This window comes from Triticum urartu, chromosome 5A (genome assembly GCF_056163025.1).
Source record: "Triticum urartu cultivar PI428250 chromosome 5A, HENAU_Tu73, whole genome shotgun sequence".
Taxonomy (NCBI): domain Eukaryota; kingdom Viridiplantae; phylum Streptophyta; class Magnoliopsida; order Poales; family Poaceae; genus Triticum; species Triticum urartu.
Genome location: NC_141877.1, coordinates 394,917,496 through 394,936,769, shown reverse-complemented (window position 1 = coordinate 394,936,769; position 19,274 = coordinate 394,917,496). Strand labels below are relative to the sequence as shown.

The window sequence follows — 19,274 nt, the reverse complement described above, 5'->3', positions numbered from 1 at the left end:
TCTACTCAGAGCTATCCGGATAGGTGTTAAGCTTGCATCGACGTAACCCTTTACGACGAACTCTTTTACCACCTCCATAATCGAGAAAAATTCCTTAGTCTACTAGTTACTAAGGATAACTTTGACCGCTGTCCTGTGATCCATTCATGGATCACTCTTGTACCCCTTGACTGACTCATGGCAAGGCACACTTCAGGTGCGGTACACAGCATAGCATACTGTAGAGCCTATGTCTTAAGCATAGGGGACGACCTTCGTCCTTTCTCTCTATTCTGCCGCGGTCGAGCTTTAAGTCTTAACTTCATACCTTACAACTCAGGCAAGAACTCCTTCTTTGACTGATCCATCTTGAACAACTTCAAGATCATGTCAAGGTATGTGCTCATTTGAAAGTACCATTAAGCGTTTTGATCTATCCTTATAGATCTTGATGCTCAATGCTCAAGTAGCTTAATCCAGGTTTTCCATTGAAAACACTTTCCAAATAACCCTATATGCTTTCCAGAAATTCTACATCATTTCTGATCAACAATATGTCAACAACATATACTCATCAGAAATTCTATAGTGCTCCCACTCACTTCTTTGGAAATACAAGTTTCTCATAAACTTTGTATAAACCCAAAATCTTTGATCATCTCATCAAAGCATACATTCCAACTCCGAGATGCTTACTCCAGTCCCTAGAAGGATTGCTGGAGCTTTGCATACTTATTAGCATCTTTCAGGATTGACAAAACCTTCCGGTTGTATCACATACAACCTTTCCTCAAGAAAATCGTCGAGGAAACAATGTTTTTGACATCCTATCTGCAAGATTTCATAAATAATGTAGCAATCGCTAATATAATTCCAACAGACTCTTAGCATCGCTACGAGCGAGAAAGTCTCATCGTAGTCAACTCTTTGAACTTGTCGGAAAACATCTTAACGACAAGTCGAGCTTTCTTAATGGTGACATTTACCATCATTGTCCGTCTTCCTTTTAAAATCCATCTGTACTCAACAGCCTTACGACCATCAAGTAGTTCTTCCAAAGTCTACACTTTGTTTTCATATATGGATCCTCTCTCGGATTATATGGCCTCGAGCCATTTATCGGAATCCAGGCCCACCATCGCTTCTCCATAGCTCGTAGGTTCATTGTTGTCTAGCAACATGACTTCCGAGACAGGATTACGTACCACTCTGAAGTAGTACGCATCCTTGTCATCCCACGAGGTTTGGGAGTGACTTGATCTGAAGTCTCATGATCAATATCATAAGCTTCCACTTCAATTGGTGTAGGTGCTACAGGAACAACTCTTTGTGCCCTGCTATACACTAGTTGAAGAGACGGTTTAATAACCTCATCAAGTCTCCACCATCCTCCCACTCAATTCTTTCGAGAGAAACTTTTCCTCGAGAAAGGACCCGATTCTAGAAACAATCCCTTATTGCTTTCGGATCTGAGACAGGAAGTATACCCAACTGTTTTGGGTGTCCTATGAAGATGCATTTATCCGCTTTGGGTTCGAGCTTATCAGCCTGAAACTTTTTCACATAAGCATCGCAGCCCCAAACTTTTAAGAAATGACAGCTTAGGTTTCTCTAAACCATAGTTCATACGGTGTCATCTCATCGGAATTACGTGGTGCCCTATTTAAAGTGAATGTGGTTGTCTCTAATGCCTAACCCATAAATTATTGTGGTAATTCGATAAGAGACATCATGGTATGCATCATATCCAATAGGGTGCAGTTATGATGTTCGGACACACCATCACACTATGGTGTTCCAGGCTGTATTAGTTGTGAAACGATTTCCACAATGTCTTAATTTTGTGCCAAACTCGTAATTCAGATATCCATCTCTATGATCATATCATAGATCTTTTATCCTCTTGTCACGATGATCTTTCAACTTCACACTGAAATTACTTGAACCTTTCAATAATTCAGCTCGTGATTCATCAAGTAAATGTACTCAACATCTACTCAAATCATCTATGAAGAAAGAACATAACGATATCCACTACATGCCTCAGCACTCATTGGACTGTACACATCAAAATGTATTACTTCCAACAATTTGCTTTCTAGTTCCATTTTACTGAAACCGAGGCTTTTAGTCATCTTGCCCATGTGGTATGATTTGCATGCCTCAAGTGATTCAAAATCAAGTGAGTCCAAACGGTCCATTTGCATGGAGTTTCTTCATGCATATATACCAATAGACATGGTTCGCATGTCCCAAACTTTTCAAAAATGAGTGAGTCCAAAGATCCATCAACATGGAGCTTCTTCATGCATTTTATACCGATATGACTTACGTGGCTGTGCCACAAGTAGGTGGTACTATCATTACTATCTTTTGGCATGAATATGTGTATCACTACGATCGAGATTCAATAAACCATTCATTTCAGGTGTAAGACCATTGAAGGTATCATTCAAATAAACAGAGTAACCATTATTCTCCTTAAATGAATAACCGTATTGCGATAGACGTAATCCAATCATGTCTATGCTCAACGCAAACACCAAATAACAATTATTTAGGTTTAACACCAATATCGATGGTAGAGGGAGCGTGTGATGCATGATCATATCAACATTGGAAACACTTCCAACACATATCGTCAGCTCACCTTTAGCTAGTCTCCGTTTATTTCGTAGCTTTTATTTCGAGTTACTAACACTTAGCAACCGAACCGGTATCTAATACCCTGGTGCTACTAGGAGTACTAGTAAAGTACACATCAACACAATGTATATCCAATATACTTCTATCGACCTTGCCAGCCTTCTTATCTACCAAGTATCTAGGGTAATTCTGCTCCAGTGGTTGTTCCCTTTATTACAGAAGCACTTAGTCTCGGGTTTGGGTTCAACCTTGGGTTTCTTCACTAGAGCAGCAGCTGAATTGCCGTTTCATGAAGTATTCCTTCTTGCCCTTGCCCTTCTTGAAACTAGTGGTTCTACTAACCATCAACGATTGATGCTCCCTTTTGATTTCTACTTTCGCGGAGTCAAACATCGCGAATATCTCAAGGATCATCATATATGTCCCTGGCATATCATAGTTCATCACAAAGATCTAGCAGCTTGGTGATAATGACTTCGGAGAAACATCACTATCTCATCTGGAAGATCAACTCCCACTTGATTCAAGCGATTGTTGTACTCAGACAATCTGAGCACAAGCTCAACAATTGAGCTTTTCTCCTTAGTTTGTAGGCTAAGAAAATCGTCGGAGGTCTTATACCTTTTGACGTGGGCACGAGCCTGAAATTCCAATTTCAGCCCTCAAAACATCTCATATGTTTCGTGATGTTTCAAAAACCTCTTTGGTGCCTCAACTCTAAACCGTTTAACTAAACTATCATGTAGTTATCAAAACGTGTATGTCAGATGTTCGCAACATCCATAGACAACGTTTGAGGTTCAGCACACTGAGCGGTGCATTAAGGACATAAGCCTTCTAAGAAGCAATGAGGACAATCCTCAGTTTACGGACCTAGTCCGCATAATTGCTACTATCAACTTTCAACTAATTTTTCTCTAGGAACATATCTAAATAGTAGAACTAAAGCGTGAGCTACGACATAATTTGCGAAGACCTTTTGACTATGTTCAGGATAATTAAGTTCATCTTATGAACTCCCACTTAGATTAGACATCCCTCTAGTCATCTAAGTGATTACATGATCCGAGTGAGCTAGGCCGTGTCCGATTAACACGTGAGACGGACTAGTCAACGTCGGTGAACATCTTCATGTTGATCGTATCTTCCATACGACTCATGCTCGACCTTTCGGTCTCTGTGTTCCGAGGCCATGTCTTCACATGCTAGGCTCGTCAAGTTAACCCTAAGTGTTTTTGCATGTGTAAATCTTGCTTACACCCGTTGTATGTGAACGAAAGGATCTATCACACCCGATTAACACGTGATGCTTCGAAGCGACGAACTGTAGCAACGGTGCACAGTTAGGGGAGAACACTTCTTGAAATTTTAATGAGGGATCATCTTATTTACTACCGTCGTACTAAGTAAACAAGATGCATAACATGATAAACATCATATGCAATCAAATAGTGACATGATATGGCCAATATCATGTAGCTTCTTTGATCTCCATCTTGGGGCTCCATGATCATCTATTACAAGAACATGATCAATCTCATACATTACATATATCATTCATCACATCCTTTTGGCCATATCACATCACATAGCATACCCTGCAAAAACAAGTTAGACGTCCTCTAATTGTTGTTTGCATGTTTTACGTGGCTGCTATGGGTTTCTAGCAAGAACGTTTCTTACCTACGCAAAACCACAACGTGATATGCCAATTGCTATTTACCCTTCATAAGGACCCTTTTCATCGAATCCGATCCGACTAAAGTAGGAGAGACAAACACCCGCTAGCCACCTTATGCAACTAGTGCATGTTTGTCGGTGGAAGCGGTCTCACGTAAGAGTACGTGTAAGGTTGGTTCGGGCCGCTTCATCCCACAATGCCGCCGAATCAAGATAAGACTAGTAACGGCAAGCATATTGAACAAAATCAACGCCCACAACTACTTTGTGTTCTACTCGTGCATAGAATCTATGCAATAGACCTAGCTCATGATGCCACTGTTGGGGAACGTAGCAGAAATTCAAAATTTTCCTACGTGTCACCAAGATCTATCTATGGAGAAACCAGCAACGAGGGGAAGGAGAGTGCATCTACATACCCTTGTAGATCGCTAAGCGGAAGCGTTCAAGAGAACGGGGTTGATGGAGTCGTACTCGTTGTGATTCAAATCACCGATGATCCTAGCGCCGAACGGACGGCACCTCCGCGTTCAACACACGTACGGAACGGAGACGTCTCCCACGCCTTGATCCAGCAAGGAGGAGGGAGAGGTTGATGGAGATCCAGCAGCACGACGGCGTGGTGGAAGTAGCGGGATTCCAACAGGGCTTCGTTAAGCGCTGCGGGAGGAGGAAGATGTGTCACGGGAGGGAGAGGGAGGCGCCAGGCCTTAGATTGGTTTGCTCCTCCTTTTTCCCCACTATATATAGGGCCAAGGGAGAGGGGGAGGCGCAGCCCTTGCCCCTTCCTCCAAGGAAGGGTGCGGCCAAGGGTGGGGAGGAGTCCATCCTCCCCAAGGCACCCCGGAGGTGCCTTCCCCTTTTAGGACTCTCCCCTTTTTCCCATCTCTTGGTGCATGGGCCTCTTGGGGCTGGTGCCCTTGGCCCATATAGGCCAAGGCACACCCCCTACAGCCCATGTAGCCCCCCGGGGCAGGTGGCCCCACCCGGTGGACCCCCGGGACCCTTCCGGTGGTCCCGGTACAATACCGGTGACCCCGAAACTTGTCCCGATGGCCGAAATAGCACTTCCTATATATAATTCTTTACCTCCGGACCATTCCGGAACTCCTCGCGACGTCCGGGATCTCATCCGGGACTCCGAACAACATTCGGGTTACCGCATACTAATATCTCTACAACCCTAGCGTCACCGAACCTTAAGTGTGTAGACCCTATGGGTTCGGGAGACATGCAGACATGACCGAGACGTTCTCCGGTCAATAACCAACAGCGGGATCTGGATACCCATGATGGCTCCCACATGTTCCACGATGATCTCATCGGATGAATCACGATGTCAAGGACTTAATCAATCCCGTATACAATTCCCTTTGTCTATCGGTATGTTACTTGCCCGAGATTCGATCGTCGGAATCCAATACCTAGTTCAATCTTGTTACTGGCAAGTCTCTTTACTCGTTCCGTAACACATCATCCCGTGATCAACTCCTTGGTCACATTGCGCATATGATGATGTCCTACCGAGTGGGCCCAGAGATACCTCTCCGTTTACACGGAGTGACAAATCCCAGTCTCGATTCGTGCCAACCCAACAGACACTTTCGGAGATACCCGTAATGCACCTTTATAGTCACCCAGTTACGTTGTGACGTTTGATACACCCAAAGCATTCCTACGGTATCCGGGAGTTGCTCAATCTCATGGTCTAAGGAAATGATACTTGACATTAGAAAAGCTATAGCATATGAACTACACGATCTAGTGCTATGCTTAGGATTGGGTCTTGTCCATCACATCATTCTCCTAATGATGTGATCCCGTTATCAATGACATTCAATGTCCATGGTCAGGAAACCGTAACCATCTATTGATCAACGAGCTAGTCAACTAGAGGCTTACTAGGGACATGGTGTTGTCTATGTATCCACACATGTATCTGAGTTTCCTATCAATACAATTATAGCATGGATAATAAACGATTATCATGAACAAGGAAATATAATAATAACCAATTTATTACTGCCTCTAGGGCATATTTCCAACAGGTGGAGGCCTCTCGCCTAGTGTTTTGTTCCACTCTTGCCGCCCTAGTTTCTGTCATATCGGTGTTATGTTCCCGGATTTTGCGTTCCTTACGCGGTTGGGTTATAATGGGAATCCCTTGATAGTTCGCCTTGATTAAAGCTTTTCCAGCAATGCCCAACCTTGGTTTTACCATTTGCCACCTAGCCTTTTCTTTCCCTTGGGTTCTGCAGACTCAAGGGTCATCTTATTTTAACCCCTCCTGGGCCAGTGCTCCTCTGAGTGTTGGTCCGACCGAGTAGACTGCGGGGCCACCTCGGGGCAACTTGAGGGTTGGTTTTACTCGTAGGATGTCTCATCTGAGTGTGCCTTGAGAAAGAGATATGTGCAGCTCCTATCGGGATTTGTCGGCACATGCGGGCGGTGTTGCTGGTTTTGTTTTAACCTGTCGAAGTGTCTTGAAGAACCGAGATACCGAGTCTGATCGGAACGTCTTGGGAGGAGGTCTATTCCTTGATTGACCATGAGAGCTTGTCATGGGCTAAGTTGGGACTCCCCTGCAGGGATTGAACTTTCGAAAGCCGTGCCCGCTGTTATGGGCAGATGGGAATTTGTTAATGTCCGGTTGTAGATAACTTGAACCTTATTTAATTAAAATGAATCAACTGAGTGTGTTACCGTGATGGCCTCTTCTCGGCGGAGTCCGGGAAGTGGACACGGTGTTGGAGTAATGTTTGCGCAGGTTGTTCTCTAGTTTCTCGCTCGTGCTTTGCCTCCTCTTCTCGCTCTCTTTTGTGAATAAGTTAGCCACCATACTTGCTAGTCGCTTGTTGCAGCTCCACATATATTTACCGTGTCTTACCTATAAGCTTAAATAGTCTTGATCGCGAGGGTGCGAGATTGCTGAGTCCCTGTGGCTCACAGATTACTATTACACCAGATGCAGGGCCTGATGATTCCGCTCCAGGAGATGCGTATGAGCTCAAGTGGGAGTTCGACGAAGACTCTCAACGTTACTATGTTTCCTTTCCCGATGATCAGTAGTGGTGCCCAGTTGGGGGTGATTGGGACCGTTGTCGCATGTTGGGTTCTCTTTTATTTTGGCGCCGTAGTCGGGCCATGAGTGTTTGGATGATGTAATGTTATTTATGTACTTGATTGACGTGGCGAGTGTAAGCCAACTATGTTATCTCCCCTTTATGATTTATATTACATGGGATGTTGTGAAGATTGCCTAACTTGCGACATATGCCTTCAATGCGATTATGCCTCTAAGTCGTGCCTCGACAAGTGGGAGATATAGTCGCATCGAGGGTGTTACACAAGGTGAACAAAGGTATATGTGATATACATGTTATTGATGTGTACCTTACTAATGCTCGCAGTAGCACCTGGGTATTTGATACTGGTTCTGTTGCTAACATTTGCAACTCGAAACAGGGACTACGGATTAAGCGAAGATTGGCTAAGGACGAGGTGACGATGCGCGTGGGAAATGGTTCCAAAGTCGATGTGATCGCGGTCGGCACGCTACCTCTACATCTACCTTCAGGATTAGTATTAGACCTAAATAATTGTTATTTGGTGCCAGCGTTAAGCATGAACATTATATCTGGATCTTGTTTGATGCGAGACGGTTATTCATTTAAATCAGAGAATAATGGTTGTTCTATTTACATGAGTAATATCTTTTATGGTCATGCACCCTTAAATAGTGGTCTATTCTTATTAAATCTCGATAGTAGTAACACACATATTCATAGTGTTGAAATCAAAAGATGCAGAGTTGATAATGATAGTGCAACTTATTTGTGGCACTGCCGTTTAGGTCATATCGGTATAAAGCGCATGAAGAAACTCCATACTGATGGGCTTTTGGAACCACTTGATTATGAATCACTTGATACTTGCGAACCGTGCCTTATGGGTAAGATGACAAAAAACACCGTTCTCCTGTACTATGGAGAGAGCAACAGATTTGTTAGAAATCATACATACAGATGTATGTGGTTCGATGAATGTTGAGGCTCGTGGTGGATATCGTTATTTTCTCACCTTCATAGATGACTTAAGCAGATATGGGTATATCTACTTAATGAAACACAAGTCTGAAACGTTTGAAAAGTTCAAAGAATTTCAGAGTGAAGTTGAAAATCATCGTAACAAGAAAATAAAATTCCTACGATCTGATCGTGGCGGATAATATTTGAGTTACGAGTTTGGTGTACATTTGAAACAATGTGGAATAGTTTCGCAACTCACGCCACCCGGAACACCACAGCGTAATGGTGTGTCCGAACGTCGTAATCGTACTTTGCTAGATATGGTATGATCTATGATGTCTCTTACTGATTTACCGCTATTGTTTTGGGGATACGCTCTAGAGACGGCCGCATTCACGTTAAATAGGACACCATCAAAATCCGTTGAGATGACGCCTTATGAACTGTGGTTTGGCAAGAAACCAAAGTTGTCGTTTCTGAAAGTTTTGGGGCTGCGATGCTTATGTGAAAAAACTTCAACCTGATAAGCTCGAACCCAAATCGGAAAAATGTGTCTTCATAGGATATCCAAAGGAAACTATTGGATACACCTTCTATCACAGATCCGAAGGCAAGACTTTTGTTGCTAAATTCGGAAACTTTCTGGAGAAGGAGTTTCTCTCGAAAGAAGTGAGTGGGAGGAAAGTGGAACTTGACGAGGTAACTTTACCTACTCCCTTATTGGAAAGTAGTACATCACAGAAATCTGTTTCTGTGACACCTACACCAATTAGTGAGGAAGCTAATGATAATGATCATGAAACTTCAGAACAAGATACTACTGAACCTCGTAGATCAACCAGAGTGAGATCCGCGCCAGAGTGGTACGGTAATCCTGTTCTGGAAGTCATGCTACTAGATCATGATGAACCTACGAACTATGAAGAAGCGATGGTGAGCCCAGATTCCGCAAAATGGCTTGAAGCCATGAAATCTGAGATGGGATCCATGTATGAGAACAAAGTATGGACTTTGGTTGACTTGCCCAATGATCGGCAAGCAATTAAGAATAAATGGATCTTCAAGAAGAAGACGGACGCTGACGGTAATATTACTGTCTACAAAGCTCGACTTGTCGCAAAAGGTTTTCGACAAGTTCAAGGGATTGACTACGATGAGACCTTCTCACCCGTAGCGATGCTTAAGTCTGTCCAAATCATGTTAGCAATTGTCGCATTTTATGATTATGAAATTTGGCAGATGGATGTCAAAACTGCATTCCTGAATGGATTTCTGGAAGAAGAGTTGTATATGATGCAACCAGAAGGTTTTGTCGATCCAAAGGGAGCTAACAAAGTGTGCAAACTCCAGCGATCCATTTATGGACTAGTGCAAGCCTCTCGGAGTTGGAATAAACGCTTTGATAGTGTGATCAAAGCATTTGGTTTTATACAGACTTTTGAAGAAGCCTGTATTTACAAGAAAGTGAGTGGGAGCTCTGTAGCATTTCTGATATTATATGTGGATGACATATTACTAATTGGAAATGATATAGAATTTCTGGATAGCATAAAGGGATACTTGAATAAGAGTTTTTCAATGAAAGACCTCGGTGAAGCTGCTTACATATTAGGCATTAAAATCTATAGAGATAGATCAAGACGCTTAATTGGACTTTCACAAAGCACATACCTTGACAAAGTTTTGAAGAAGTTCAAAATGGATCAAGCAAAGAAAGGGTTCTTGCCTGTGTTACAAGGTGTGAAGTTGAGTCAGACTCAATGCCCGACCACTGCAGAAGATAGAGAGAAAATGAAAGATGTTCCCTATGCTTCATCCATAGGCTCTATCATGTATGCAATGCTGTGTACCAGACCTGATGTGTGCCTTGCTATAAGTCTAGCAGGGAGGTACCAAATTATCCAGGAGTGGATCACTGGACAGCGGTCAAGAACATCCTGAAATACCTGAAAAGGACTAAGGATATGTTTCTCGTTTATGGAGGTGACAAAGAGCTAATCGTAAATGGTTACGTCAATGTGAGCTTTGATACTGATCCGGACGATTCTAAATCGCAAACTGGATATGTATTTACATTAAACGGTGGAGGTGTCAGTTGGTGCAGTTCTAAACAAAGCGTCGTGGCGGGATCTACGTGTGAAGCAGAATACATAGCTGCTTCGGAAGCAGCAAATGAAGGAGTCTGGATGAAGGAGTTCATATCCGATCTAGGTGTCATACCTAGTGCATCGGGTCCAATGAAAATCTTTTGTGACAATACTGGTGCAATTGCCTTGGCAAAGGAATCCAGATTTCACAAGAGAACCAAGCACATTAGGAGACCCTTCAATTCCATCCGGGATCTAGTCCAGGTGGGAGACATAGAGATTTGCAAGATACATACGGATCTGAATGTAGCAGACCTGTTGACTAAGCCTCTTCCACGAGCAAAACATGATCAGCACCAAGGCTCCATGGGTGTTAGAATCATTACTGTATAACCTAGATTATTGACTCTAGTGCTTGTGGGAGACTGAAGGAAATATGCCCTAGAGGCAATAATAAAGTTATTATTTATTTCCTTATATCATGATAAATGTTTATTATTCATGCTAGAATTGTATTAACCGGAAACATAATACATGTGTGAATACATAGACAAACAGAGTGTCACTAGTATGCCTCTACTACACTAGCTCGTTAATCAAAGATGGTTATGTTTCCTAACCATGGACAAAGAGTTGTTATTTGATTAACGGGATCACATCATTAGGTGAATGATCTGATTGACATGACCCATTCCATTAGCTTAGCACCCGATCGTTTAGTATGTTGCTATTGCTTTCTTCATGACTTATACATGTTCCTATGACTATGAGATTATGCAACTCCCGTTTACCGGAGGAACACTTTGTGTGCTACCAAACATCACAACGTAACTGGGTGATTATAAAGGTGCTCTACAGGTGTCTCCAAAGGTACATGTTGGGTTGGCGTATTTCGAGATTAGGATTTGTCACTCCGATTGTCGGAGAGGTATCTCTGGGCCCTCTCGGAAATACACATCACATAAGCCTTGCAAGCATTGCAACTAATGAGTTAGTTGTGAGATGATGTATTACGGAACGAGTAAAGAGACTTGCCGGTAACGAGATTGAACTAGGTATTAAGATACCGACGATCGAATCTCGGGCAAGTAACATACCGATGACAAAGGGAACAACGTATGTTGTTATGCGATCTGACCGATAAAGATCTTCGTAGAATATGTGGGAGCCAATATGAGCATCCAGGTTCCGCTATTGGTTATTGACTGGAGACGTGTCTCGGTCATGTCTACATTGTTCTCGAACCCGTAGGGTCTGCACGCTTAAGGTTTCGATGACAGTTATATTATGAGTTTATGAGTTTTGATGTACCGAAGGAGTTCGGAGTCCTAGATGGGATCGGGGACATGACGAGGAGTCTCGAAATGGTCGAGACATAAAGATTGATATATTGCAAGCCTATATTTGGATATCGGAAGTGTTCCGGGTGAAATCGGGATTTTACCGGAGTACCGGGAGGTTACCGGAACCCCCCGGGAGGTATATGGGCCTTAGTGGGCCTTAGTGGAAGAGAGGAGAGGTGGCCAGGGCTGGGCCGCGCGCCCCTCCCCCCTAGTCCGAATAGGACAAGGAGAGGGGGGCGGCGCCCCCCTTCCTTCTCTCTCTCCTCTTTCCCCCCTCCCGAATCCTATTCCAACTAGGAAAGGGGGGAATCCTACTCCCGGAGGGAGTAGGACTCCTCCTGGCGCGCCCTCTCCTGGCCGGCCGCACCCCCCCTTTGATCCTTTATATACGGAGGCAGAGGGCACCCCTAGACACACAAGTTGATCCACGTGATCATATTCTTAACCGTGTGCGGTGCCCCCTTCCACCATAGTCCTCGATAATATTGTAGTGGTGCTTAGGCGAAGCCCTGCGACGATAGTACATAAAGATCGTCACCACGCCGTCGTGCTGACGGAACTCTTCCCTGACACTTTGCTGGATCGGAGTCCGGGGATCGTCATCGAGCTGAACGTGTGCTAGAACTCGGAGGTGCCGTAGTTTCGGTGCTTGATCGGTCGGGCCGTGAAGACGTACGACTACATCAACCACGTTGTGCTAAACGCTTCCGTTGTCGATCTACAAGGGTACGTAGATCACACTCTCCCCTCTCGTTGCTATGCATCACCATGATCTTGCGTGTGCGTAGGAATTTTTTTGAAATTACTACGTTAGCCAACATTACTGAGGAAGCTAATGATAATGATCATGAAACTTCAGATCAAGTTACTACCGAACCTCATAGATCAACCAGAGTAAGATCCGCACCAGAGTGGTACGGTAATCCTGTTCTGGAATTCATGCTACTAGATCATGATGAACCTACGAACTATGAAGAAGCGATGGTGAGCCCAGATTCCGCAAAATGTCTAGAAGCCATGAAATCTGAGATGGGATCCATGTATGAGAACAAAGTGTGGACTTTGGTTGACTTGCCCGTTGATCGGCAAGCAATTGAGAATAAATGGATCTTCAAGAAGAAGACTGACGCTGACAGTAATGTTACTGTCTATAAAGCTCGACTTGTTGCAAAAGGTTTTCGACAAGTTCAAGGGATTGACTACGATGAGACCTTCTCACCCATAGCGATGCTTAAGTCTGTCCGAATCATGTTAGCAATTGCCGCATTTTATGATTATGAAATTTGGCAAATGAATGTCAAAACTGCATTCCTGAATGGATTTCTGGAAGAAGAGTTGTATATGATGCAACCAGAAGGTTTTGTCGATCCAAAGGGAGCTAACAAAGTGTGCAAGCTCCAGCGATCCATTTATGGACTGGTGCAAGCCTCTCGGAGTTGGAATAAACGCTTTGATAGTGTGATCAAAGCATTTGGTTTTATACAGACTTTTGGAGAAGCCTGTATTTACAAGAAAGTGAGTGGGAGCTCTGTAGCATTTCTGATATTATATGTGGATGACATATTATTGATTGGAAATAATATAGAATTTCTGGATAGCATAAAGGGATACTTGAATAAGAGTTTTTCAATGAAAGACCTCGGTGAAGCTGCTTACATATTGGGCATTAAGATCTATAGAGATAGATCAAGACGCTTAATTGGACTTTCACAAAGCACATACCTTGACAAGGTTTTGAAGAAGTTCAAAATGGATCAAGCAAAGAAAGGGTTCTTGCCTGTGTTACAAGGTGTGAAGTTGAGTAAGACTCATTGTCCGACCACCGCATAAGATAGAGAGAAAATGAAAGATGTTCCCTATGCTTCAGCCATAGGCTCTATCATGTATGCAATGCTGTGTACCAGAACTGATGTGTGCCTTGCTATAAGTCTAGCAGGGAGGTACCAAAGTAATCTAGGAGTGGATCACTGGACAGTGGTCAAGAACATCCTGAAATACCTGAAAAGGACTAAGGATATGTTTCTCGTATATGGAGGTGACAAAGAGCTCATCGTAAATGGTTATGTTGATGCAAGCTTTGACACTGATCCGGACGATTCTAAATCACAAACTGGATACGTATTTTTACTAAACGGAGGAGCTGTTAGTTGGTGCAGTTCAAAACAAAGCGTCGTGGTGGGATCTACATGTGAAGCAGAGTACATAGCTGCTTCGGAAGCAGCAAATGAAGGAGTCTGGATGAAGGAGTTCATATCCGATCTAGGTGTCATACCTAGTGCATCGGGTCCAATGAAAATCTTTTGTGACAATACTGGTGCAATTGCCTTGGCAAAGGAATCCAGATTTCACAAGAGAACCAAGCACATCAAGAGACGCTTCAATTCCATTCGGGATTTAGTCCAAGTGGGAGACATAGAAATTTGCAAGATACATACGGATCTAAATGTTGCAGACCCGCTGACTAAGCCTCTTCCACGAGCAAAACATGATCAGCACCAAGGCTCTATGGGTGTTAGAATCATTACTAATCATTACTATGTAATCTAGATTATTGACTCTAGTGCAAGTGGGAGACTGAAGGAAATATGCCAAAGAGGCAATAATAAAGTTATTATTTATTTCCTTATATCATGATAAATGTTTATTATTCATGCTAGAATTGTATTAACCGGAAACATAATACATGTGTGAATACATAGACAAACATAGTGTCACTAGTATGCCTCTACTTGACTAGCTCGTTGATCGAAGATGGTTAAGTTTCCTAGCCATAGACATGAGTTGTCATTTGATTAACGGGATCACATCATTAGGAGAATGATGTGATTGACTTGGCCCATTTCGTTAGCTTAGCACTTGCTCGTTTAGTTTGTTGCTATTGCTTTCTTCATGACTTATACATGTTCCTATGACTATGAGATTATGCAACTCCCGTTTACCAGAGGAACACTTTATGTGCTACCAAACGTCACAACGTAACTGGGTGATTATAAAGGTGCTCTACAGGTGTCTCCGAAGGTACTTGTTGGGTTGGCGTATTTCGAGATTAGGATTTGTCACTCCGATTGTCGGAGAGGTATCTCTGGGCCCTATCGGTAATGCACATCACATAAGCCTTGCAAGCATTGCAACTAATAAGTTAGCTGCGGGATGATGTATTACGGAACGAGTAAAGAGACTTGCCGGTAACGAGATTGAACTAGGTATTGAGATACCGACGATCAAATCTCGGGCAAGTAACATACCGATGACAAAGGGAACAACGTATGTTGTTATGCGGTCTGACCGATAAAAGATCTTTGTAGAATATGTAGGAGCCAATATGAGCATCCAGGTTCCGCTATTGGTTATTGATCGGAGACGTGTCTCGGTCATGTCTACATTATTCTTGAACCCGTAGGGTCCGCACGCTTAACGTTACGATGATAGTTTCATTATGAGTTTATATATTTTGATGTACCGAATGTTGTTCGGAGTCCCGGATATGATCACAGACATGACGAGGAGTCTCGAAATGGTCGAGACATAAAGATCGATATATTGGACGGCTATATTCGGACACCGGAAGTGTTTCGGGTGATTTCGGAGAAAACCGGAGTGTTGGAAGGGTTACCGGAACCCCCCGGGGAAGTATTGGGCCTTAGTGGGCCTGAGGGGAGAGAGAGGGCAGCAGCCCAGGAGGTGGCGCGTCCCCTCCCATGGGGAGTCCGAATTGGACTAGGGGAGGGGTGCGCGGCCCCTCTTTCCCTCTCCCTCTCCCTCTCTTTCCTTCCCCCTTCTCTCTTCCTAGTTGGACTAGGAAAGGGGAGTCCTACTCCTACTAGGAGGAGGACTCCCCCCCTCCTTGGCGCGCCCCAAGGGCCGGCCGGCCTCTCCCCCTTGCTCCTTTATATACAGGGGCAGGGGGCACCTCTAGACACACAAGTTGATCTTCGTGCTCGTTCTCTTAGCCGTGTGCGGTGCCCCCCTCCACCATAATCCTCGATAATATTGTAGTGGTGCTTAGGTGAAGCCCTGCGATGGTAGAACATCAAGATCGTCACCACGCCGTCGTGCTGACGGAACTCTTCCCCGACACTTTGCTGGATCAGAGTCCGGGGATCGTCATCGAGCTGAACGTGTGCTAGAACTCGAAGGTGCCATAGTTTCGGTGCTTGATCGGTCGGGCCGTGAAGACGTACGACTACATCAACCGCGTTGTGCTAACGCTTCCGCTTCCGGTCTACGAGGGTACGTAGACAACACTCTCCCCTCTCGTTGCTATGCATCACCATGATCTTGCGTGTGCGTAGGAATTTTTTTGAAATTACTACGTTACCCAACATGTCGTTCAATGGCGGTGGTGCGGTAGTTCGTACCTCAATTTGGTGACGGTGAGTGTTGGTCGGGGTGAAAACCCGCTCTGACTTGTCAGGCTGACGGCGGCGGCGTTCTTGCGTCGTCCCCTTCTTGAAGGCGTTGTCGCGGTATCTCACTTGTCGCGGTGGTGCTCCAGGTGAAACACTAAGGCCAACTCCACCGCGCGACCCCATTTTGTCCGGCCCTGTCCGTTTGGGGTAAAACGAACAAACGAGGCGGCCCAGCGCGCGACGGCCCGGACCCATCTGGTCTGTTTTGTGTCCGGGCTGACCCATTTCGAGCGCAAACTTGCGCGGGGTTTGGGTCGCGGCGGACAGCGAACGGACTCTTCGAACGTCCGCGTCGGGGCCGCATGGCAGGCGGCCACCTACCTCCCACCCGCGAACATAAATGTGCACGGGCGGGTGGCCCCACCTGTCATCCGCACTGCGAAGGGTCGCCGTCTTTCTTAAATGGGAAGCCGTGGACCGGTCGTCGTCCACAGTTCCCACTCCGGCCCCTCTCTGCCCCCTCGAAACCCTACACCCTCGAAACCCTAGCCGCTCCCCGTCGTCGACCTCGCCGGCCGGCCGCAGCCATGGGCTTTTGGAAGCACGACCGCAAGGGGAAGCACGACCGCGAGGCCGGCTCCTCCTCGGGATGCCGCCGCGGCTCCGTCAAGAAGGAGGGGCTCGCATCACCTCCGCGCTCCTCCATTCGAGCCCCTGCGCTTGCCCCCTTCACTATCGCGCCTAGGGCCGCCGGTGAGCGCGACCGGCAGTACCTGGCCGTTGATGTGTGCTGGCGGTACTGGGAGACGAGGACGCCGGTCCCGTGGAGCGACGTGCACCTCCCCAACAACTGGCACCTCTCCGCGGACTGGGTCCCCGTCCCGCCGGTGCCAGCGAGCGGCCGTGCCAGGCGCGATGAGATCGAGCGCCGCCGCCGCCTCCTCCCCGACGACCTATTCGACGACGAGAGGTACGCCCCCGACTCCGTCCTGTGGGACACTTGACTCTAGGACGAGCACGACGTGCGACGCGCGTCGTACTTCGCCGGCACGGTGTCAGGGCCACGGCGGCCACGTCGGGAGGTGCGCGGGGCGTACGTGGGTGCGCGGCCTGACGCCCACGCCGTCGCCTTCCCCATCGCCACCTCCTCGCATGACAGCGGAGGAGGAGGCTCGGATCATGGCGCGTGTCATGGACGACTCCATGTACACGCATGATGAGCGCCAATGGAGGGGCCTCGAGGAGACGATGGCCCTCTCTGCGGCCGGCGACGTCGCCATCCCCGAGGAGGAGGTGACTGAGGAGCCGCCGGTGGCCGCCTTCCACCCGGGCCTAGTGGACCAGGGGTGGACCTGGTCGTGCACGGCGGAGCAGATGGCGGCCGCCGTGGGAGGCAACTGGTGCCCCACGCCGCCGCGGTCGCCGGAGCGCGATGCCTCGCCTCGGGAGGAGGTGGTGCAGGCACCGGCCACCTTCCAGCCCACCGCCCCCGTGCAACGACGACGACGACACCGACTGCCATTGAAGATGGCGACGGCGACAGCCAGGGCATGGACGGGCGCGGCAGCAGCGTGCGGGCAGCTTTTTTTATTTTGTTTTTATATTAATTATGAATCTGGGTCGTTTAAGTGCGGCGTGAAACTGGGCCATTTTGTGGCCGTGACCTTTATATATGTTTCAAGTTTTTTTAAGTGTGTTTATTTACTTTTTTAGGCATTTTATTTAAGTTTTTTGTTTTTTAATCACGTCCACCACGGACATGATTTGGGGTGCAGCCGCGCGCTGGGCGCACCCATGACCCGACGGACAAACACGGACATGGGCGACCGCGTTGCCGCCCGAAAGGGACAAAATCCGGCCAAACCGGACGTCCGTTTGGGGTCGCGCGGTGGAGTTGGCCTAATCCTTGGATTGGGTGGTGGCGGCACTCCAGTGTCATTCCCTTCCTGAAGGCACCGCCTTGGAGCCCATTGTTCGTCATGCACGACTTCTCCTCATCGCGGTGGTTCATCCACGGTTGAGGGCCCCGACGTCTTTATAGTAGTGCTTAGTGTTTCATCCGGTGTTTACTTGGAGTGGTTTGGGGTGGTGTTGCTGTTTTCAACGTCTTTGTATCTAGCATTGTGTGTGTGTTGTATTCGTGTGTGGGGTGTGTTTGTATCGGCTTGTTCGGTGATGGTCGATTTATATATAAAGCGGGGGAAACCTTTTTCTTATTTGCTTTTGAACAACCGGTTATTGCGAGCTATTCAATTCAAGGACACACTCGGCCAAATCATTATAAGGCTGGTCATAGTGGGGAGTAACTTAGGCCATGTTTGGTTCATAAGTCCTAGGACTTTTTTTAGTCCTAACTTATAAGTCTCAAGTCCCTAAAAAGTCCCTACATGTTTGGTTCCTGGGACTTATAACTCTCTATAAGACCATATTACAACTATAAGTCCCTATAAGTCCCTCCTTGAGAGTCTTATTTCATAAGTCCCAAATGCCCACTTTAAGTCCCTATAAGTCCCTCATGTTTGGTTTAGATGGGACTTATAGGGACTTATTTAAGTCCCTAGACCAATAAGTCCCTGAAAACAAACACCCTCTTATACTAGTGTCATGCATATGACACTAGTCTAAGTTACTACCTTCATAGTGTAAAGTATCATAGTAGTGGTGTCATAGATCGCTTCATTTATTAGCATATAGACTCATTTTACCTCGGGAAGCGCTATGTTTATGTTACTCCAAACACCTCTTTCCTCATTAAATACTTGCACATAAGCAAAATTGCCTTGGGATGTGTTAAGTTACTAGCTAAGTTACCCCACTATGACCAGCCTAAGAAAAAAGCAATGATGATGCATGCCCTGCAGCCATATCGATCCTCACTAATCAACCAAGGACAACGAGAATGGTTTTTCAAAAACAACGCCTTCACGCCTAGCTGCCATACCGATTCTCGCTAATCAACCAAGGACAACGAGAATGGTTTTCTAAAAACAACGCCTTTAAAGAGGAAACAACATGATGGTGTTACCATTGTCAAGTCCATCAAGTAAAAAAAAATTGAGCTGCCATCAAGTAAAATTTTGAAGTTATGTGTTTTCATCATTAAGATCAAGTCCGAATAACCCCCATGCAATGCCATCACAAAGAAATAATTTACGTTAAAAC

General features: G+C 45.8%; 1 protein-coding gene across 1 annotated transcript; it reads left to right on the top strand.

Annotated features, from left to right (window-relative positions):
- The first annotated feature begins 16,699 nt into the window (after positions 1–16,699).
- On the top strand, positions 16,700–17,116 carry LOC147971559 (uncharacterized). Its single transcript, XM_087524020.1, has one exon. The coding sequence runs from the start codon at positions 16,700–16,702 to the stop codon at positions 17,114–17,116; it is 417 nt and encodes a 138-aa protein (XP_087380146.1).
- The last annotated feature ends 2,158 nt before the right edge of the window (positions 17,117–19,274 follow it).